Source organism: Rana temporaria, chromosome 2, assembly GCF_905171775.1.
Source record: "Rana temporaria chromosome 2, aRanTem1.1, whole genome shotgun sequence".
Taxonomy (NCBI): Eukaryota; Metazoa; Chordata; class Amphibia; order Anura; family Ranidae; genus Rana; species Rana temporaria.
The window spans coordinates 518967988-518992001 of record NC_053490.1 but is presented as its reverse complement, the minus strand read 5'-3'; the positions used below and the strand labels follow the sequence as shown (position 1 = coordinate 518992001).

The following is a 24014-nucleotide window of genomic DNA, read 5'->3' as shown; positions in this document are numbered from 1 at the left end:
GCCGGGCCTACACCGTCGAGTTACGTCGTTTCCATACGCGATAGGCCGGCAAAAGTTATTCCACCTATGAGGTGGAATAACAATGTTAAGTATGGCCGCCGTTCCCGCCGCGAGGTTCGAATTTTTTACGTCGTTTGCCAAGTCGTCCGCGAATCGGGATTTACGTCGTTTACGTACGCGTCGAAATCAATAGGCCCGTACGGCCTACTTAGCCGCAATGCGCACTGGGAAATGTAGTCGCCCGGCGCATGCGCAGTGTAAAAAACTTCCAAAAACGTGAGGTCAAGCCTCATTTTAATACTACACGCCCCCCTCCCAGTCATTTGAATTAGGCGAGCTTACGCCCGCTCGTTTTAGACTACGCCGCCGAAAATTTGAAGGTAAGTGGTTTGAGAATCACTTCTAACCTAAATAATTTATGGCGGTGTAGCCTAAAAAGAGTAGGCTAGGCCGTCCTAATTTTAGGCGCCCCTACGTGAATCTACCCAAAAGTTCGCACCTGGGGAAAATTCTGCTGGAAATTTTGCTCGGCCAGATTCCAAAAAAATAAAAGAAGACAATTAATTTGCCTTTGTGGGGTCCCCACAGATCCAAAATAGACATGCAGAAAAGTTTTTTAAAACCGGCGATCTGACGATATGGTTCCGGCTATCGAGATGGTTCCTGTAAGGGCTGCGCAGGCGCAATCCTTGCCGACGGAAATCACCGAACCTCCAGGGCAACGTGGAATTTGAGGTAAGTGGCCAGTCGGCCTCACGTCCTCGCTTCGCTCGCTCGGCCTCCTGGCTCTTTTTTTTAACATCCTCCAATCCACGGGGATGTTAAGAAATGAGCCTGGAAGCCGGCCGAGGTTCAGAGATTTCCGTCGGCAAGGATTGCGCCTACAGGAACCATCTCGATAGAGGAACCATACCGACAAGTCACCGGCAGCCATGTTTGGCCTCTTCTGTACTTCAACGCACTTCATGCCAATGGTGACCGCACAGGCCCAGCGTAACACACACTTGTATGTTTTGTTCTCCATGGCCTCTAGGTGAAGGAATCGGGAGATTCGGTAATGTACCTGGTAGTAGATGAAGCTACGTACAATCACTTTCAGCAGAACAAAAACCGTGTTACAGCAGATCAGGCCACGACGAGCCTATTGCCCCATCTCCCCCGGATCGTGGAGCTGACTAAGGCAACAGATGGATATGGGTTCTATCTCAGGCAAGAGAAACATCGCAAAGGTAATAATAATAATATGATAAGATTCCTAGAAAAGTTCAATGATCATATAAATGTATAACACAGGCCGTGCGAGTCGGGTGCGATGTGGGAACCCGCAGTGGATTCGCAGGGTTCCCGAATCGCACCAGTGTGAACCGAGCCTTGGTGGGAGCAGTCAGGTGACATTTGTAGGCTGTTTGCTTTGAGGCTTGGTTCATACTGGTGCGATTCGGGAACCCTGCGAATCCACTGCGGGTTCCCACATCGCACCCGACTCGCACGGCAGTTCACACTGCCATATGCGAACTGCTGGGGAGTGTCATACAATGGTAATGACACCCCCATTTCAGCTCGCATATCGCACTGCGAACTGACAGTTAGGACATGAATCGGATCGCATGGGTGTGAACACCCATGCGATTCTGGTGTGGACCAAAAAAAGGGTCCTGTGCGCGTTTGGTCCGAATGTGATGCGATTTCAGCCATACAGTTTGTATGGCTGAAATCGCATCGCACAGACATCGCATGTGATCTGAACAGCAATGCGGTGCGAATCACAGGAATGCAGAGTGTACAGTGGTGGGTAGTAGGTGCAGGATGGTGTCAGGATTGTGGCTAGTGTCAGATAATTTTTTTATTTTACAATTTAATTTTTTTTTTTTTCAAAAGTTTTTTTTGAGACCAGTGGATGTTTTTTTATTTTTATAAATTTTTACAATTTTATTTTTTTACAATTTATTTTTGTACTATTGAAGGGAGGGTGGGGTTTTATTTTTTAAATATATTTTTTCACAGTGCTTTTGGGAAAGGGGGTGGGGGGATGGGGCAATGGTCGGTGTCAGTGGTCGGCGTCGGTGCTCGGCGTCAGTGGTCGGCGTCAGTGGTCGGTGTCAGTGGTCGGCGTCAGTGGTCGGCGTCAGTGGTCGGCGTCAGTGGTCGGCGTCAGTGGTCGGCGTCAGTGGTCGGCGTCAGTGGTCGGCGTCAGCCCTCGGGGCTTTCACACTGGAGAAACAGCATCCGATGTTTAGGGTCGGTTTTCAGGTACTATTTTTAGCGCATTAGCGCCTGCAAACCGCCCCAGTGTGAAAGGGGTCTTAAAGCGGAGGTACACCCTAAAAACAATTTTCTAACATTACATTGTGCTTACTCTCGACATTGACAGTACGCTGATGTTTTTTTTTTTGCCGTACATACCGTTATATCGCTATTTTCCCCGCCGGCTTCCGGGTAGTGGCTCCCGCGGGAGTGGGCGTTCCTATGCGCAGGCTAAGTGATTGACGTGATGACAAAAGCTTCCCCACGGCGCATAAGGCGCGTCACGAGATGCCGAAAGAAGCCGAACGTCGGTGCACAGGCGCCGTATAGCGCCGACTCGCAGTTCGGCTTCTTTCGGTAACTCGTGACGTGCCTTATGCGCCCAGGGGGAAGCTTTTGTCGTCACGTCAATCACTTAGCCTGTGCATAGGAATGCCCACTCCCGAGGAAGCCACTACCCGGAATCCGGCGGGGAAAATAGCGATATAACGGTATGTACGGGGAAAAAAAAACATCAGCGTACTGCCAATGTCGAGAGTAAGTACAATGTAATGTTAGAAAATTGTTTTTAGGGTGTATCTCCACTTTAAGGAGCAGGGCAACCACTTTTTTAACAACCAATGACTCATTCACCTGTCAGAGTACTTCCCATGCCCAATGTTTATCAACAACATTGCTCAGCTGCTGAAAGAGACAGATAAAAAAAACATTGTATCTTCTTATCTGTCCTTCTATTTTTTCATTCATTTACAGATCAAAAGGATGAACTTTGCTCTGCAAATTAAAGTGGAGTTCCACCCAATTTTTTATGTTTGTCTGTGCTGCATGCCCTAATCTCATAGTGTTCAGAATGGACAATTTTTATTTATTTTGTTGCTTGTAAATACCTTTATTTTGTAGTCCTTCATTACTTCCTCCTCCTTATTAGCCTAGGCTATTAAGTCACAAGGCTATTCGCAAGGGTTTCTGGGATAGGCATCATGTATCCCAGTAGTCCTTGCAAATAGCCTATTTGCATAGAGAAGGGGCGGCAACTTCCTCTGACACTCCCGTTACTATGGAAACCTGACTGAAACCTATTACATTGCTTGTGCAGCACTGCGCATGTGCGAGATCTGCAAGGCTGAAATCCAGGAAGTCATACAGTCTGGCTTCTTGATGCCCACACTTAAGATGGCCACGGTCTATTTCTAGATTATAAACTAACTAAATGCTCTAACAACCTAACAAAACAGACCTTAGTTTACAGACTAACTTTACTAGACTACATTAAGCTTGTGTATTACAGGGATATTTATATTTAAAAAGTGAAATTGTGGGTGAAACTCCGCTTTAAGTCAGTTTAAAGCAACCTTGTCAAGTGAAAAAAAAAAAAAAGTTTATTTATTATTTTGTTTTTTATTAAAGTGTTTCTCAGTTTAAGCCCTTATTAACCCCTAAGTTACTCAGTCTTACTAAAGTGTTACTAAACCCAGTAATATGAAAATAGTTAATCTGCATCCCCCCCACACGGTGCCCACAGCTTATAAATCTTCTTTTTACATTAAAATACTACTGATTACATAATAAACAGCAGAGTTTCTCCAGTGCTGAGAGTTCAGAAAGGAGGAGATTTTCCCTGCAGCCTGTATACACGCCCACATGTGTGATGTCAATATCATGTGACCTGCCTATCTCTGAGAACAAGTAAATGTTCTCTCCAGCAAAAAAGACACAACTGAGCATGTGAAGGTTGGCTACCAGCCTGTGTGTTAGCTCGCCTTCCCCAGGTAGACGGTGCAGGAGGGGGAGGGTCTATGCATACAGGATAAAACATTCATATGTTTACATATATTTACACGTCTCCCATTGAAAAAAGTGCAACATTTTAAAAATAAATGATTTAATTTGTAAAATAACTTTTCAATGCTTTGTACCATTGCTGACAGCTGAAGTGTAAACAAAAAAATTGCAGTAGGTATCGGTAATTGGTATCAGCAAGTACAAAAAAAAAAGACCCTTATATAACTTAAAGGGTCACTAAAGGAATTTTTTTTTTTAGCTAAATAGCTTCCTTTACCTTGCTGCAGTCCTGGTTTCATGTCCTCATTGTTCGTTTTTGCTTTCATGTTGCTGTAAATCCTCTCTGTTTTGGACACTTCCTGGTTGCCTGTTTCCTGATGACCACAGTACTGGGAGATTTCTCACGGTGGTCACTAATCAAGGAGGTGTGAGTAAAACGAAACTGGATTGGTGCTGAGGAGTTTTAGACAAAGTATCACTGCTCTCTATTGGCTGACTGCCCTCTAGTGGCTCTCTGTACATCAGAGAACCAGCAAACAACAGCAAAAACGAAACTACACTGCAGGCACATTATATGATTGTTTTTTTATCAATTTTTAATAATTTTTAAAAGGAATCAGTTAACTATTATGTCTCTATGCCCTGTAAACAGTCATTTCAGCAAAAAAAAAATTTTCCTTTAGTGACCCTTTAATGGTAATTTTTTTTTATTTCTTTACACGTTACATTATTTTTCATTATATTTCTTTAAATTTGATTGAAGCAAAGAGTATTATGTCTTATTTAATTGCCATCGAGTTTAACCTCCCTGGCGGTATGATAATTTCAGATTTTAGGTGCTGAAAGCGGTACCATTATTTGCAAGGAAATTTGGCGTTTTATACTGTAGGCCTGTAATTCTTAGGCCCCGTACACACGACAGAGGAACTCGACGTGCTTGGCACGTCGAGTTCCTCGTCGAGTTTTGGGATGAAGCCGCCGAGGAGCTCGGCGGGCCGCCTTCTCCCATTGAACAACGCGGACAACGAGAAAATAGAGAACATGTTCTCTATTTTCTCGTCGAGCTCCTCGGCGGCTCCATCGAGCCAAAACTGTACAGACGACAGAGTTTCTCGGCAGAATCCGGGTTTTGACCGAGTTTCTCGGTGAATTCTGCCGAGAAACTCTGTCGTGTGTACGAGGCCTGAGGAATAACTCACTTAAATCTGACCAAACAAGAGTCTAGTAGGCATCCCGGGTATGATTTTTTTTTAAAAACAAAATTATAAATTATAATATAATAAATAACTATAAACAATTATAACAAATAATAATATAATTATAATAAAAATTAATCAATAATGTAATCAACTCAAAATCACTGAAATTTGCTGAGTTGCAGAATTGTCGCTGTCATTACTTTTATTTTTTTATGACGAATTTCCCCACAAATCGCTATCGCACAATTCTGCAAGTGATTATGATTTATTATCGCTGTTTTCTAGCTGATCTAAAACCACTTTTGACATAAAGGGACACTTTTGGTTGCTATGGACAATCTACAGTTTGCAGGCAGAAAGAACAGTTTTTATTATATAAAAGAACATGTAGAGCACTGGGCAGACCACTAGGGACAAGGGGGGGGTGTGTATTTTTTACATACAGTACTGTAATCTATAAGATTACAGTATACTGTATGTAAGGTGTTTGTTTACTTTTTTGAATTTGGCGCTGTTCTCCACCCCCGTGCGTTGTAACGTCGCAGGGAACGGAGATCGGCGGCACACAGAGGTACTGTGTGAATCGAGCGAGGACCCGCTCGCTCACACAGCGCGGTGGCATCGCTGGATCCAGGGACAAGGTAAGTAAACCAAGCCTGTGGATTCTGCGAGGCGAGCCCGAGTCTGACTCGGGGTTACCGATCGCAGCAGAAAAATGTAACCCCCAGTCAGACTCGGGAATACCGACAGGGGGGTTAATTGAAGAAAAGAGTAACATGTCTTATTTCATTGCCATCTTGTTTGACAACCTAACGTTTGATCCATAATCGTGCAGCTCTAGTTTGGGTGATGTCCTGCATATTTTATTAACCACTCGCTTACTGGGCATATATACCCCCCTCCTGAAATTTCAGCTTGCGCTATTAACCCAAAAAAACATAAATTTAAAAAAAAATAATCAATATTTTTTACTTGTTGCTATAATAAATAGCCCAATTTTTTTTTTCTCAGTCTAGGCCGATACATATTCTTCTACATATTTTTTGTAAAAAAAGCGAATGGTTTGCTCAAAAGTTATAGCGCCTACAAAATAGGGGACAGAATTATTATTTTTTATTATTTTTTTTACTAGTAATGGTGGCGATCTGCGATTTTGACAAATTTTTGGCACCATTCATATTTATACTGCGATATTAAGAATGCACTGATTACTGTATAAATGTGACTGGCATTGAAGGGGTTAACACTAGGGGGTGAGGAAGGGCTTAAATGTGTGCCCTGCATAGTGTTTCTAACTGTGGGGGAAGGGAACTGACTGGGGGAGGTGACCGATCTGTGTTCCTATGTACAAGGGACACAGATCGGTCTCCTCTCTCCCAGACAGGACGTGGATCTGTGTGTTTACACACACAGATCCACGTCCTTGTCTGTGTAACCGGCGATCGCGGGTGCCTGGCGGACATCGCGGCTGCCAGGCACGCGCATTGGCATCTCAGTGATGCGGCGGGCACGCGTGAGCCTCCGTCGGCGGCGCTCGCGTACCCCCCAGTGGCTGGAGGCCGTATATAGACGGCCTCCCGGAAATTAAGATCCACACTGCGGCCGTATAAAGTCGTACGGCCGGTAGGAAGTGGTTAAACAAGACTTGTTATGGTATGATGGTTCTGAGCCATTTTTATCAAATAATAATTTTTGTCTGATGCCCACAGGTCACTACATTGTGGAAATTGACCCACAAGGTCCAGCTGATAAAGCCAAGCTGAAAGAGTTTGACCGCGTTGTGGCTGTTAATGGACAAAGCGTGGAGCAGATGCAGCATGAGCAGGTGGTGGAGACCATCCGGAAGGGAGGAGATAAGACCACGTTGCTGATATCTGACAAGACGGTCGATGATCTGTACGCTAAGGTGAGGGTTAGCAACACCACAAGGTACAACTACACAGTTTTTTTGTTTTGTTTTTTTACGCAATGTTCCACAACACACATATGAGCATTGCAATGCTCTACAAGTACATTGTTCTGCACTGCCTAAGTGTGTTGGGTTGCCATTTAAAATTCATGGCACCTCAGTGCACTGCATTGTGTATCTAAACTCAAAACCAAAAATGTAATTTGCAACTTTACAGTCCCTAGATGTGATGGCTGTATTTGTTTTTTTTTCTGAGCTTTGTTTCTGTGATAGACCGCCTGGCACCCTGCCTGGGTGGCTTCCCCAAACAGTGCCTCCTGCCCTCAAAACCCTTTCTGCCAATGCATAACTAATACCAGCCTTTTACCCCAAGCATTGTAGACAGACATGGAATTACTTTTTATTAAATCTCAGACACATACTTTATACCCCCCAGGAGGACATTCCCCTTTTTGGGATATTAGCATGACAATGCAAACCATTCTTCATAAGTTCCCCAGAAAGAAGGCCCAGTGCCATCAAAATCTCATTACCAGTTTTCATTTGTGTAATTTATCCACTAGAAATATCATCACAAAACAAAACTCATACAATATTCTGGGGGGATATCTGGGATGTAGAGGTGTCAGAGTGCTGGGGGGATATCTGGGGTGTAGAGGGGTCAGAGTGCTGGGGGGATATCTGTGGTGTAGAGGGGTCAGAGTGCTGGGGGGGGATATCTGGGGTGTAGAGGGGTCAGAGTGCTGGGGGGATATCTATGGTGTAGAGGGGTCAGAGTGCTGGGGGGATATCTGGGGTGTAGAGGGGTCAGAGTGCTGGGGGGATATCTGGGGTGTAGAGGGGTCAGAGTGCTGGGGGGATATCTGGGGTGTAGAGGGGTCAGAGTGCTGGGGGGATATCTGGGGTGTAGAGGGGTCAGAGTGCTGGGGGGATATCTGGGGTGTAGAGGGGTCGGAGTGCTGGGGGGATATCTGGGGTGTAGAGGGGTCAGAGTGCTGGGGGGGATATCTGGGGTGTAGAGGGGTCAGAGTGCTGGGGGGATATCTGGGGTGTAGAAGGGTCAGAGTGCTGGGGAGATATCTAGGGTGTAGAGGGGTCAGAGTGCTGGGGAGATATCTATGGTGTAGAGGGGTCAGAGTGCTGGGGGGATATCTGGGGTGTAGAGGGGTCAGCGTGCTGGGGGGATATCTGGGGTGTAGAGGGGTCAGACTGCTGGGGGGGGGGTATCTGGGGTGTAGAGGGGTCAGAGTGCTGGGGGGGGGGTATCTGGGGTGTAGAAGGGTCAGAGTGCTGGGGGGATATCTGGGATGTAGAGGGGTCAGAGTGCTGGGGGGATATCTGGGGTGTAGAGGGGTCAGAGTGCTGGGGGGGATATCTGGGGTGTAGAGGGGTCAGAGTTCTGGGGGGATATCTGGGGTGTAGAGGGGTCAGAGTGCTGGGGGGATATCTGGCATGTAGATGGGTCAGAGTGCTGGGGGGATATCTGGGGTGTAGAGGGGTCAGAGTGCTGGGGGGATATCTGGGGTGTAGAGGGGTCAGAGTGCTGGGGGGATATCTGGGGTGTAGAGGGGTCAGAGTTCTGGGGGGATATCTGGGGTGTAGAGGGGTCAGCAGGGCTGGACTGGGACAAAAATCCGGCCCTGGACTTCATCCAGACTGGCCCACTTTGACAGGTCTCTCTGACAACTCCCACACACCCCCCCCCGCCACCCAAGCCCCCTCTCCACCTTCACTAGCCACTAGCCATTCTGCTTTATTAGAGTAGAACGGCTGGTACTGATACTCTTATAGGTAGTACCAGTGGGGAAGCTAGACATTATTTCACCCGGTGCAAGTATCAGTTCGGTGCCCCCCCTTATGGGACAAGATTAGGCAGAAGTGAGAAACTCCCAGGCCATAGCTGTTGAGTCAGCTGTCTGTTCCCTCGCCCATGCTCCTCTGGTCCTCCCCCTGTTTCTCTGTTCCCCCCAGGTGAGCGCTGCAGGGAGAGAGAGGAGGTGATCGGAAGGGGGGGTGGTCCACTGTTACTGAAGCCGGCCCACTGAGCCATCGGCCCACCGGGAAACTCCCTGTAGTCCCAATGGCCAGTCCATCCCTGGGGGTCAGAGTGCTGGGGGGATATCTGGGGTGTAGAGGGGTCAGAGTGCTGGGGGGATATCTGGGGTGTAGAGGGGTCAGAGTGCTGGGGGGATATCTGGGGTGTAGAAGGGTCAGAGTGCTGGGGGGATATCTGGGGTGTAGAAGGGTCAGAGTGCTGGGGGGATATCTGGAGTGCTGAGGGGATATCTGGGGTGTAGAGGGGGAAAAGGGGAAGCTCCGCTTGTCTGCCTCCTACCTACTTGATAATATGGTGTAAATTATTGCGCTGCTAAATATGCATGTATCAAGCTGCTAAACACAGCTACTGAAAAACACGAAGCAAAAAACAGAATGTGGACAAAAAAGTGTAGCGCTCTGATACAAAAAAGGTATGACAATAAAATCAAAACCGTGCGTGGTCAATATGCAACAATGTGAAATGCACATGTGTAAGAAGATAAAAATGTCATAAACATATATGTAAATGTCCAAAATGAACCAAGTGATGAGTGGATACAAAGTTCAAAATTGGAGAGTGAGATGAAATCTTCAAAAAATAAGTGAATGTAAGTGAATTTCCAAATGAAGAAATATCCCGTCACCAGTGTGGATGCAGGCTTACCGGAACGTGTGGACTCTGCGAAATGTATATTTCCAGAGTCGATCAGGATTGGTATAGACTGGAAACCACGGTGTGGAGTTGCTTCAGGAAGGGGTCAACGGATAATCTTAATACAATGACCTGGGGAGAACTGGAAGGTCTCTCGCTCAGAGAATGCAGGAGAAGGTCATCCGTTAGTGAAGGTCACCTCAGAACACACGGGGAGAGGTGAACCTAGAAGAAATCCCCAATCAGCTGGCTTCTAGGAAAAGCTGATTGGGGATTTCTTCTAGGTTCACCTCTCCCCGTGTGTTCTGAGGTGACCTTCACTAACGGATGACCATCTCCTGCATTCTCTGAGCGAGAGACCTTCCAGTTCTCCCCAGGTCATTGTATTAAGATTATCCGTTGACCCCTTCCTGAAGCAACTCCACACCGTGGTTTCCAGTCTATACCAATCCTGATCGACTCTGGAAATATACATTTCGCAGAGTCCACACGTTCCTACCTACTTGATGCCTGTTTACCTGCGCTGTCTCCATTGTAGGGGCCCCAGAGCATTACTTTGCCCAGTGGCCCATGATGCTATTAAGACGGCCCTGATTACAGCCAGTGAGCCAATCAGGAGACGGAGGGGAAGGGGGTGGGGTCGCGACGGGGCTCCGTTGATCGGGAGTGCACCTGTCACCAGATACAGATTGTCACTTGCCACATCACCTGCCACACGTTGCGGATTGTCACTTGCCACACATTGCATTGACACTTACCACGTCAACCTGCCAAAAGTTGCAGATTGTCACTTTCCTGCTAAGGTGGGGATTGTCTCTTCCTGTGTCCCAGAGTCAGGCAGCAGAGAGATGATGTAATCTCTCTGCTGCCCGCGGCTCTCTGCACACTGCACAGTGAGGGCGGAACTGCAGGGATGCAGGGCGGGTGCTGGGCGGTGAGAGATGATGTCATCTCTCTGCTCCCCTGCCCTCCGGCTTGCCGATTGGTCAGCCACCCACTCACCTACCGAGCCACCCAGCTGCCCCTCCCACTCTCTCATCCGCCCGCCGAGTCGCCTGCCTGCTCACCCAGCCAGCTGCCCGGGATGCCCGCTCTCTCACCTGCACCAGCAGAGCCTCCCAAGGAGCCGTCTGCTCTCTCAGCCGCCCGCCCGCGGAGCTGCTCTCACCCGCAACAAATTTCTGGAGAGGGGGAAATTGCCACTTTGCCCCCCCCTGGATCTGCCCTGGCAGGAGGGCCATTATATTTCCTCTGACCATTACCTGTGCAAGATTAATATTACACCTGGCTGGCACAGTGAAAGAGAAGAGCATAGACACTTCTCTTATGGCAGAGCAGGTAAGAGGTAGTCTGTGTAGCTGCAGGAACATATGAAAGATCTACCTCAGGTAGATCTTTCATATGTTCCTGCAGCTACACAGAGCGATATTACTAATGCACATGGGGTGATTAAGGTGTGCCTGGGCACAACCGGCACACCTATGGAAGGAACCCATATATTGACATCTACTGAGTCCATGACATTTAAAGGATCTTGAAAGTCTGATGGAAGGCCAAAGCCAGACAGAGGCAACCCTAACTGAAGACCGCTTTGCCTTGACCCTGTAGAATCCACATTTCGTAATCTGAACCGTGAGTGTAGTCAACACAGAATGAACAGGGATCATGGAATAAAGATGCTCACATTTTTTCTTTTTAATTCTCTATTCAGGCTGGACTCTCTCCATTTGTGTATCTAAAAGAAATAAAGACCCCTTCACCAGCAAAGACAGAAACTTCAAAACCAGTGGAAAAGCCAAAACCAGTGGAAACTCCATTGACCAAACCAGCTCCTGCTCCACAGCCTGCCGCCTCCACCCCCACCCCGGACCCCAAACAAAAGCCCAGGCTCTGCAGTGTGCAGAAAGGAGACAAGGGATTTGGATTCAACTTGAATGCGATTAAGGATGTACCCGGCCAGTATATCAAGCAGGTAAATACAGAGTGACTCTGGAGTAAGGGAAAGAAAGTAGAAATGATTGATTGTTACTGTAAAGGTTTAAAAGGTTTACTACAAATATTGGGGCAGATCCTCAAAGAAATTACGCCGGCGTATCTCTTGATACGCCGCGTAATTTCAAATTTTGCACGTCGTATCTTTGTTTTGGTATCCACAAAACAAGATACAACAGCATCTCGGCTAGATCCGACAGGCGTACGTCTTAGTACGCCGTCGGATCTAAGCTGCAATTTTTTGGCGGTGGCGTTCCCGTCAAATTCCGCGTCGAGTATGCAAATTAGCTAGTTACGGCGATCCACGAACGTACGTCCGGCCGGCGCATTTCTTTACGTCGTTTGCGTTCGGCTTTTTCAGGCGTATAGTTAAAGCTGCTATTCTGAGGCGTACTCAATGTTAAGTATGGGCGTCGTTCCCGCGTGCAATTTAGAATTTTTTACGTCGTTTGCGCAAGTCGTTCGCGAATAGGAATTTGCGTAGAATGACGTCACCGTCGTAAGCATTGGCCGGTTCCGGTTTAATTTTGAGCATGCGCACTGGGATACCCCCACGGACTGCGCATGCGCAGTTAAAAAATCGGGTCACAACTTATTTGCATTAAAACACGCCCCCATTACATCCATTTGAATTCCGCGCCCTTACGCCGCCAGAGATACACTATGCCGCCGTAACTTTCTTTGCTTTGAGGATTCCAAAAAAAAAAAGTAAGTTACGGTAGTGTATCTTAGATACGCTACGCCCGACGGTAAAATCCGCCGTTGTACGTGGATCTGCCCCAATATGTGTGTATATATATATATATATGTGTGTGTGTATATATATATATATATATATATATATATATATATATATATATATCACACACAGATGGAACCCAGACCCAACCCTAGGTAACAGACTCATGGCTATGGGCCCCATATTCGAGGCTATAGCCCCAGTAGCCACCCCCTAGTGACGCCACTGGCCTATAACAAGGCTTACCTGTAGGTAGAGTAAATATTTTATAAACGTGCACTGTTCAGGAGATATTTACTATTGTGGCAGCTGGGAACGTCACCGGTGCATGTGCACTGCACGGCGACCAGGACTCTTGCGTGCATGTGTGGGAGAGATGTCATCACAGCTCGGCCAGTCAAACAGACGAAGCCCCCGAACCCGGAAGGAAGACTGAGTCAATATGGAAGTGCCAGAGAGTCTTGAAAGCGCACCGCTGAGGGGGCTTTGATGCATACTAGCACATAATGTTATTATCCTGCAGGAGCCCATTTTTTTTTTTTTTTTTGCAGTTTACACTCGCTTTAAACTGTGAAGGGCTGGATTCGGCCCACAGGCCTTGTGTTTGACACCTGTGCTCTAAAGTTTCAATAAGTGCTTAATAAGCCTTCAGAGACAATCTGAGGGTCTTTCTGAATGCTTGAAAAAATGCTCAAAATATGCTGAGTGGCCAAAGGTTCACCCTGGAAACCATCTCGGGCAGTTTTTTTTGTTAATAACAAACATGCTATACTTACCTGCTCTGTGTAATAGTTTTGCACAGAGCAGCCCAGATCCTCCTCTTCTTGGTTCCCCCACCGGTGCTCCTGGCCCCTCCCTCCTGCCGAGTCCCCCGACAGAAAGCAGCATGCTATGGGGTCACCTGAGCTGAGCCACTGCTTTGTGTGTCCATTGAGGCTTGGAGCCACAGCTCAGCCCTGCCCCCCTCTCTCCTCATTGGCTCACTGACTTTGATTGACAGCAGCGGGAGCCAATGTCTCGTCTCAGCCAACCCGGAGGGAGAGTCCTTGGACAGTTGAGACTCTCGTGCAACATTGCTGGATTGAGATGGGGCTCAGGTAAGTATTAGGGGGGTTGAGGGAGCCGGCTGCATGCAAAAACCTTCTGCCTTCATAAACCACTTTAACTTTAAGTTGAAATCACCTAAATACATTCCAGGTGCATCAAAGCAAAAGGTGTGCAAAGTCTTAGGCCCCTTTCACATTGACGGACCGTTCGTCCGTTTATTACAAGTCCGATTACAGACTTGTAATGCATCCCTATGGGATCGCGTCCGTTAGCGGATGGAGCATCCGCTAACGTCCGCAACCATCCGCGTCCGTCGGGATCCGGTTTTTCGGACGGGAGAAAACCCTATTTTTCTTCCGTCCGGCGGGAACGGATCAAATGAATACGGACAGACGGTCCGTCTTCATCCGATTCCCCATAGGGTAGAGCGGAGGAAAGACAGGGCGGTCTCTGCACAGTGTGCGGGGACCGCTCTGTCCGCCGACAGCTCAGCAGGGATTACGGATGATCCCTGCTGAGCCGACGGACACACACGGAGCGGACACAAAAACGGTCCGCTCCGTGTGAAAGAGGCCTTACAGTTCATCTTTCTTTAGAAAGCAGCCACAGCCTGAGTAGAAAAGCATGTCCCCTGCCACTATGCTGTAGAGAAGGGCCATTGCCCTCTGTGGGGAAGCAGTGGTCTCGCTGCAGAGGCCTGAGATGTCCCCTGCTGATTTAGACCTTTAGCTCTCCAACCAGTGAAGCTTATGCTCCCTTATATTTGTGAGCCCTCATTGGTAAAATGCTTGATGTGTTTGTAGAAAAAAAAATTGAGATTTCCATTGTCTCTGTGACAGGAAGGCAAGAACAGAAATACCTCCCCACCCTCTACTAAAAACATATTTTTTGTTGGCCCTGTGCTGCCAAGAAGTGAGGAAATCAGAGAGCAATAAAAAAGCATAACACTCTATCCAAAACTAAATAAAACATTGTGGTTGGTTTTTAACCTTAAAGCGGGAGTTCACCCATTTCTAAAAAAAAAATTTTTCTTCCCCTAGATTCCTGCTCGTTCGGTCTAGGGGAATCGGCTATTTGTATTAAAATATGAGCCGTACTTACCCGTTTTCGAGCTGCATCTTCTTCCGTCGCTTCCGGGTATGGGTCTTCGGGAGCGGGCGTTCCTTCTTGATTGACATTCTTCCGAGAGCCTTCCGACGGTCGCATCCATCGCGTCACTCGTAGCCGAAAGAAGCCGAACATCGGTGCGGCTCTATACTGCGCCTGCGCACCGACGTTCGGCTTCTTTCGGAAAATCGTGACGCGATGGATGCGACCGTCGGAAGCCTCTCGGAAGACTGTCAATCAAGAAGGAACGCCCATTCCCGAAGCCCATACCCGGAAGCGACGGAAGAAGATGCAGCTCGAAAACGGGTAAGTACTGCACATATTTTAATACAAATAGCCGATTCCCCTAGAGAAAACGAGCAGGAATCTAAGGGGAAAAAGTGCCCTCTAAGGGTGAACCCCCGCTTTAAGGAAAATGGTTTGGCTTTTTGACCAATCTAACTATTGACTTTGTTAGGTGTTGCCGGGTGGCCCAGGAGACAAGGCGGGAATTAAAGAAGATGACGTGTTGGTGGAAGTGAATGGCGTCAACGTAGAGAAGGAAAGCTATGATGATGTCATAATGAGAATCAAAAATGCAGGACGGTCCGTTACACTTCTGGTGGTTTCCAAAGAAGGCAGCGAATACTACAAATCCCAGAAGATCCAGATCACAGCATCCTTGGCAGACCCTCTGCCCGAAAATAAAAACACACCTGACGACAAAAAAAAACCCACACCTGACAACAACACTAAACCTACACCTGACAACAACACTAAACCTACACCTGACGACAAAACGAAACCTACACCTGACGACAAAACGAAACCCACACCTGACGACAAAACGAAACCCACACCTGACGACAAAACGAAACCCACACCTGACGACAAAACTAAACCCACACCTGAAGACAAAACTAAACCCACACCTGACGACAAAACTAAAAACACACCTGACGACGAAAAAAAACCCACACCTGACGACAAAACTAAAAACACACCTGACGACGAAAAAAAACCCACACCTGACGACAAAACTAAAAACACACCTGATGAAGGCCAAAAGACACCTCCAAGCAAAGCAAGATCAGCTCCTGAACCTATTGAACTGGTAAGTCAATGTCCTAAAGTTTAATTTATTGAAAACACCAACAGATGATCACCTTCCTTTGTGACCAATAGGGAACACATTTTGAACTTGTTGAAATTAGACAATACCTATTACAAGAATTGTATTTAAAAAAAAGAGCAGTGGGATTTTTAGGGTGCCATAATTAACATTACCAAATATTTTTTTATATAAAAGATATTTTATTATAATATATAAATGTTAAAGATATTTTATTATAATATATAAATGTTAAAGATAATTTATTATAATATTGATCAAAATCATCACATAAAATCCATGCGGTCATAGTATGGATGCAGTAAATTCACCTCAACATGTTTTGCCAATAATTAGCTTCCTCATGAATCTTCTAAATATGCACTAAATGCAGCTCAACATGTTTTGCCAATAATTAGCTTCCTCAGGAGACCTCTAAATGTCCAGTAAATGCAGCTCAACATGTTTCACCAATGATTAGCTTCCTCAGGAGGCTTCTAAATATGCAGTAAATGCAGCTCAACATGTTTTGCCAATGATTCCCTTCCTCAGGCGACTTCTAAAGCAACAATATGCCACTAAAGATAGAAACATAGTATATTAGTAAACAAAACGGCACTGCATGTAACCGAATAGTAGCGTGATGTACCACTTGATGCACCATATTGCTGTGTAGTGACATGAATGTAGTGTACACCTCAAATGAAGTAAAAAAAAAAAGAAATGTGCATCACACTGCTCCCTACTGGAGCCAACAGTTCACTGGACTTCATGATAGGGCTCGGTTCACACTGCCGCGACCTGAAATGTGTGCGACTTTAGCGAGACTTTGCGAGCATCTCCTTCCAGGTCTTGTCTGCTCTCTGGATTCACCTAGTGACATCCCAGGCTGAGCTGAAAGGAGTAGTGATGCTGCTGTCACTACTCACGTCAATTTGTAGTGGCAGGAACTCTCTGCACTGCGCCCCCCCAAACCACACATGATGCCAGCTCTAGGCGAAGCCACCCCTTCTGCCCCCCTCCCATCCTGGCCCTGCTGTCATGCATATGATTATTATGCTTATATTCTTCAGGTTCTTCCGGGTCATACGTAGCATGCACAGTATTTTGCATCTGAATTTTATCTTACGAAAAACAGTACACATTTAATGAAAATCGTTAGTTCTGTTCATGTACGAGGAAAATATTGTCCTTTGTCCATCCAGAATTTTTCCTTTGGAAAGTCTGAATCAGATGTGGAAAGTTGTGTACATACTATTCGAATATAGAACAATTATGCCTCGTACAGAATTATACTTCCGATCTTCTCAAAGTGTGAACCCAGTTTTAGAGGTACTGTGTTTCCCCGAAAATAAGACCTCCCCCGAAAATAAGACCTAGCATTATTTTTCAGAAGAACTGCAATATATGGTTGAACTAGATGGACTTTTTCCACCTAACTATAAGCCCTACCCCAAAAATAAGCCCTAGTTTAAAATTCTTGTAAAATCCTATTATCCCCTCTATTACAGTAGTATATTATGTACAATGTGTGTGTTTCTGTAATATAATTGCTGGGAAGAGAGCTCCGGCGGGTCATAGAAGCGCAGAGCTATAACGAAGGTATTTGACACAATTATTCTACAGAAACACACACATTGTACATTATATAATACTGTAATAGAGTGGATTATAGGAGTTTACAAGCATTTTAACTCCGTTCACACTGGGGATTCCTGGCAGGCAGGGAGGGAGAGGGGGAGAGAAGACATCACATTACATAGTAAGACCTACCCTGAAAATAAGCCCTACTGTGTCTTTTTTTGCCAAAGTTAATATAAGACCCGGGGGAAACACGATAGCGGTAGACCAGGAATGTCCAGGTCACCTGACACATGTCAGGTTTCAAACAGCTCCACTGGTGATTTGGACATATATATCTTTTGTGCCCCCCAATGAATCCCTGAGCACTGCGGGGGCCACAAAATATATATACTGTATTTATCAGTGCCTTGGAGGTGACGGGGAGGTGGTGGGACGAGTGCTGATAGATTACATACAGGAGAATTTCCTGTTTTCTTGGTGGCCTCTGTAATAGGAAGTCCCGTCTCCTGGGCTGCCATTGGACGACTGTTCTGTCTATCATAGGAGTTGGGACTTTGTATTAAAGAGGCTGCCGAGAAAACTGAAGATTCTCTTGTATGTAATCTGTCAGAGCTCGTCATGCCCCCTTTGAGGCTGCAGATGGGCATCGATCAGGCTGCACTGATGGCAATGGTGAGGCTGCATTCATGTCAATGGTGAGTCTGCATTCATGGCAATGGGGGGCTGCATTCATGGCAATGGGGGGGTGGGCGGCTGCATTCATGGCAATGGGGGGGGGCTGCTGAATTCATGGCAATGGGGGCTGCATTCATGGCAATGATGAGTATGCATTCATGGCAATGGTGAGTCTGCATTCACGGCAATGGTGTGGCTGTATTCATGGCAATGGTGAGTCTGCTTTCATGGCAATGGGGGGCTGCATTCATGGCAATTTTGAGTCTGCTTTCATGGCAATGGGGGGCTGCATTCATGGTAATGGGGGGCTGTATTCATGGCAATGGCGAGGCTGCAGATAGGCACTGAGCCTTATTTTGCTTCACAGTTCTTTATTTAAAAAAAAAAAAAATCTTGAAACTTCTTGAAAGTGAAGGTGCGTGTTATACGCCGATAAATACGGTATATCCAAATAACACACCTGAGCTCATCTCTTCACCACACACACACAAGAGAATTCTTGCTGGGCAGTGTATTAGTGCTTGGACGAACACACTTACAGTCGTAGGCAAAAGTTTAGGAACCCCTGACAATTTCCAAGATTATCATTTATAAATATTTGGGTGTTTGGATCAGCAATTTCATTTTGATTTATCAGATAACTGAAGGTCACAGTAATATTTTAGGCCCCTTTCACATTAAGGCGTTTTTCATGCGGTACAGCGCTAAAAATAGCGCTGCTATACCGCATGAAAAAATCTTGCCCTGCAGGCTTCAATGTGAAAGCCCGAAGGCTTTCACACTGAAGCGGGGCGCTAGAAGGACCACTCCAAAAGTCCTGCTAGCTGCATCTTTGGAGCAGGGTGTTTACCGCTCCTATACTGCGCCTTCCCATTGAAATCAATGGGAAACCGCGGTAATACCGCCCGCAATGCGCCTCTGCAGAGGTATTAACCCTTTTTCGGCCGCTAGCAGGGGTTAAAACCTCACCGCTATCGCCCAAATATCGCGGTAAATACGACGGTATAGCGGCTATACCGTCACCGCACCTCCGCTGCCCAATGTGAAAGCAGCCTTAGTAGTGAAATGAGGTTTATTGGATTAACAGAAAATGCGCAATATGCATCAAAACAAAATTAGTGCATACATTTGGGCACCCTTGTCATTTTGTTGATTTGAATACCTGTAACTACTTAGCACTGATTAATTGGAACACACAATTGGTTTGGTGGGCTCATTAAGCCTTGAACTTCATATCCACTCAATATCAGCAGAATCTTGAGAATAATGTTGAGGAATCAGTCAAAAAGTTGAAGTTACATCGGGGTTGGATATTTCAACAAGACAACGACCCAAAACACGGCTCAAAATCTACTCGGCATTTATGGAGAGGAACAAGTACAATGTTCTGCAATGGCCCTCCCAGTCCCCAGACCTGAATATCACTGAACATCTGTGGGGTGATTTGAAGCGGGCTGTCCATGCTCGGCGACCATCAAACCCAACTGAACTGGAGATGTTCTGTAAGGAGGAATGGTCCAAAATAAATTCATCCAGAATCCAGACACTCATTACAGGCTATAGGAAGTGTCTAGAACAGTGGCGGCTGGTGCTCAAAATTTTTTGGGGGGCGCAAATGAAAAAAAAAAATTTGCAGCCTCACTGTGCCCATCAAATTCAGCCACTGTGCCATCAATTGTCACCACTGTGCCATGCCATCAAACGCAGCCACTGTGCCCCTTAATTGTCGCCACTGTGCCAATTGTCACCACTGTGCCCTTTAACTGTCACCACTGTGCCCATTGTTGCCACTGTGCATGTCACTGTGCCCTTTAATTGTTGCCACTGTGCCCATTGTCACCACTGTGCCCATAATTTATGCGACTGTGCCCATAATTTATGCCACTGTGCCCTTTGTCGCCACTGTGCCCATTGATGCCACTGTGCCCATTGATGCCACTGCGCCCTTTGTCGCCACTGTGCCCTGTAAAATGCACTTACCTTTCTCCTTCCATGTCCCTCTATGTCTTCTCCCGCCTTGGTGACGCTTCAGCCAATCAGGTTACCGATAACCAGAATCGGTGAACCTGATTGGCTGAGACGGCCGTCAGTCTTATCCAAGGAACGCACCCCTCGTACGCTCCGAGGATAAGCATCCGGGAGACGAGGGCTGTACTCGGAAAGCCTATCAGAGCCGCTGGCTCTCATAGGCACTTCCACACAGTCAACCAGCTGCCGTTATTCAGGTGGTCGGCACTCAAGTTCCGGCCATCTCTGAATAGACCAGCGGCAGCTGGCAACAATAACATGCAATGCATGAATGTATGTTATTTCAGTGGCGCTGCGGAGCCAGAGGGGGCGGCACTCCAGCGCCCTCTATAGACGGACCGCCACTGGTCTAGAGGCTGTTATTTCTGCTCTACTAAATATTGATGTGATTTTTCTGTTGGGGTGCCCACGTTTTGATGCATATTGCGCATTTTCTGTTAATCCAATAAACCTCATTTCACTACTGAAATATTACCGTGTCCTTCCGTTATTTGATAGATCAAAATGAAATTGCTGATCCAAACACCCAAATATTTATAAATGATAATCATGGAAATTGTCAGGGGTTCCTAAACTTTTGCCTACGACTGTAGACCGAATTTTAATGTCAGGAAAAACAGTCGGCCCTCACACGTTCACTTCATCAAATCTGGCCCTCTTTGAAAAAAGTTTGGACACCCCTGCGGTAGACAGATGCAGCATCGGGTCAATGGTGAACCCACCTAGGTAAGTATGTAGGTTTTGTATTTTAAAGTGTCAAAAATAGGTAAAAAATGCGCAACCAACATAAAAAAAAACAAAAACAAACAAAGTGTCCTATTATGAAAAAAAGGGGGAACCGTGTGCAAATAAGTGTAACACTTAGGTGCATCCCACGGGTGAAAAAAGCAAGTGAAATAATATAAAGAAAGGGCCAGATTCTGAAAGGACTTCTGACGGAGCAGCGCCATGTACTCCGTCGTAAGTTCTAATCCGACCCGTCGTATCTATGCGCCTGATTCTTAGAATCAGTTACGCATAGATATCCATTAGATCCGACAGGCGTAAGTCTCTTACGCCGTCGGGTCTTAACTGAATTTATTTGTTGATCGCTAGGTGGCGCTTCCGTCGAATTCCGCGTCGAGTATGCAAATTACCTAGATACGCGAATTCCCAAATGTACGCGCGGCTGACGCAGTAAAGTTACGACGTTTACGTTAGGCTTTTCCCGGCGTATAGTTGCCCCTGCTATATGAGGCATAAGTGCGGCGTACCAATGTTAAGTATGGCCATCGTTCCCGCGTCGAAATTCGAAAAAGTTGCGTCGTTTGCGTAAGTCGTCCGTGAATGGGGCTGGTCATCATTTACGTTCACGTCGAAACCAATGACGTCCTTGCGGCGTACTTTGGAGCAATGCACACTGGGAAATTCCACGGACGGCGCATGCGGCGTTCCGCAAAAACGTCAATCACGTCGGGTCACAGTAGTTTTAAATAAAACACGCCCCCCTGATCCAAATTTGAATTAGGCGGGCTTACGCCGGCCGATTTACGCTATGCCGCCGCAACTTACAGAGCAAGTGCTTTGAGAATACAGCACTTGCCCGTCTAAGTTGCGGAGGTGTAACGTAAATCAGATACGTTACGCCCGGGCAAAGATACACCGCTGACTGAGAATCTGGCCCAAAGTGTCCACTGCAGATGATATTGATTAGATGTAATCACAAGATATATTCATCCAACAATGTTATTCATATGATTTTCAGCCGTTGATATATATTCAGACAGAGGTGGCGCTTACCAGATTTGATGGACCTCTATTACGGAGGTCTTATGGGCTCATCAAAACCAGGGATCACTCACAGGGATCCTCTTTGGCTGAGCACTGGTGTGCTAGCGTGTCTGTCTTCCTTCAAGCTTCCCGGGGCTGGGATGGATCCTATTCCAGGCAATCTCAGCTTCCAATGGGGCAGCATGGGGTAGGGATATGTTAGAGGAAGAGCAAAAAAAGCTTCATGGTGCAGTAAAATTTGGGTATTCCAAAACCCCTTTATTGAAAAAGCAGGTTTACTGACATCGATTTAAAATTATTAAATTATTAATTTAAGCAGAACAGTTTTAAAACGGGATAAAACTCCCAGCAGCGGCTCTGGCCGATCAGCTGGGGCGTGGTGACGTCAGATAATATTTGCTCCGCCCGACGCTGCGTTTCTCCTCAACAGGGATAGGAAGCAATACTATAATTTGTATTTTAAAGTCCATACTCCTCTTTTAACCATCCATGCCCCATCTCTAGGAAGAATTACCCCCCAAATAACTGTATTTTCACCTTCTCCAGGATAATCAGACAAAGGAAGAGGTGAAAGAACAACCAAAGGACGATGATGACACGGCACTGTAAGCTGAGGGGACCACCATCACTCTTTGGCCAAGTTTTCCGGCACGTGGATTAAATTATAAAGACTGGAACGTGGGATGAGACACTTCAGCCGATCCCATTCTGTGGAAATTGTGATACTCTGATAATTGAACTGGATACTTCCATGAAACGAATCACCGGTGCGATTAGGCTCTGATGGAGGCAGCCGCTAACTAACGTGTGGTGCCACCTTCTAGTTCTAGGGTGGGCAGGATTCAGGAAGGGGCAACATCTCTGCCACAAAGCTGGCATGAAGTACCTTGGGAGTTGGAAAAGGAATGCTTCCATCACAGCCTAATCTCACAGGTACTGCACTTTGTGACCCGTTTCCTTTCATCTTGGAGTTCGCAGGTTACTGATTATCTACTAACTGTGACATGAGATGGTTGTGTGATAATTAACCCCGCACTCTTCATTCCTAGGTAGACCTGCAATAAAATATTTAACTTTATGACTTGTTTACATCCTTGAGTTTGCCATGAGCTTCAACCCAGGCCATCTTATCAACCACTTATCAGTCCATTAGGGAAATTGATGGAGCCATATAAAGTGTCATTCCTGGGCATGGCGCGATTTGGCACTTATGGTTTTTAATTATATAATGGTATTTCAAAATGGCAAATTCATCAGTTACTCACACTCCTCGTATCTGCTAGAGCAGTGGTCTCCAAACTGCGGCCCTTTGCTTGTTTTTATCTGGCCCTTTGGGCACTATTTTCATCCACTGATACCAACAATGGAACATAATTCCCCCAATGACACCAACAATGGGGCACAATTACTCCCAATGACACCAGCCATGGGGCACAATAACTCCCACTGACACCAACAAAGGGGTACAATTCCTCCCAATGATACCAATGATGGGTCCCAATGACACCAAAGAAGGGGCACAATTCCTCCCAATGACACCAACCATGAGGCACAATTCCTCCCAATGATGGGTCCCAATGACACCAACGAAGGGGCACAATTTTTCCCAATGACACCAGCCATGGGGCACAATTCCTACCGATGACACCAACCATGTGGCACAATTCCTCCCACTTACACCAACGAAGGGGCACAATTCCTCCCGATGACACCTACCATGGGGCACAATTCCTCCCAATGATGGGTCCCAATGACACCAACAAAGGGGTACAATTCCTCCCAATGATAGGTCCCAATGACACCAACGAAGGGGCACAATTCCTCCCAATGACACCAGCCATGGGGCACAATTCCTACCGATGACACCAACGAAGGGGCACAATTCCTCCCGATGACACCAACCATGAGGCACAATTCCTCCCAATGATGGGTCCCAATGACACCAACAAAAGGGTACAATTCCTCCCAATGATGGGTCCCAATGACACCAACGAAGGGGCACAATTCCTTCCAATGACACCAACCATGGCGCACAATTCCTCCCAATGACACCAATGATACAGATCATTGAGGGAACCATGAATGCCAACATGTACTGTGACATACTGAAGCAGAGCATGATCCCCTCCCTTCTGGGCCGCAGGGCAGTATTCCAACAT

General features: G+C 46.5%; 1 protein-coding gene across 2 annotated transcripts in view; it reads left to right on the top strand.

Moving 5' to 3' along the window:
- PDZK1 (PDZ domain containing 1) overlaps positions 1 to 22933 on the top strand; it is a 49436-nt gene extending 26503 nt beyond the window's left edge. For both annotated transcript variants that reach the window (XM_040339058.1, XM_040339061.1), the window contains exons 5-9: positions 1034 to 1229; positions 6935 to 7131; positions 11535 to 11795; positions 15166 to 15801; positions 22402 to 22933. In XM_040339058.1, coding sequence (XP_040194992.1) covers positions 1034 to 1229; positions 6935 to 7131; positions 11535 to 11795; positions 15166 to 15801; positions 22402 to 22464 — 1353 coding nt within the window. In that variant the 3' untranslated portion in view covers positions 22465 to 22933. The remainder of the gene's footprint in view (positions 1 to 1033; positions 1230 to 6934; positions 7132 to 11534; positions 11796 to 15165; positions 15802 to 22401) is intronic.
- Positions 22934 to 24014: the final 1081 nt, after the last annotated feature.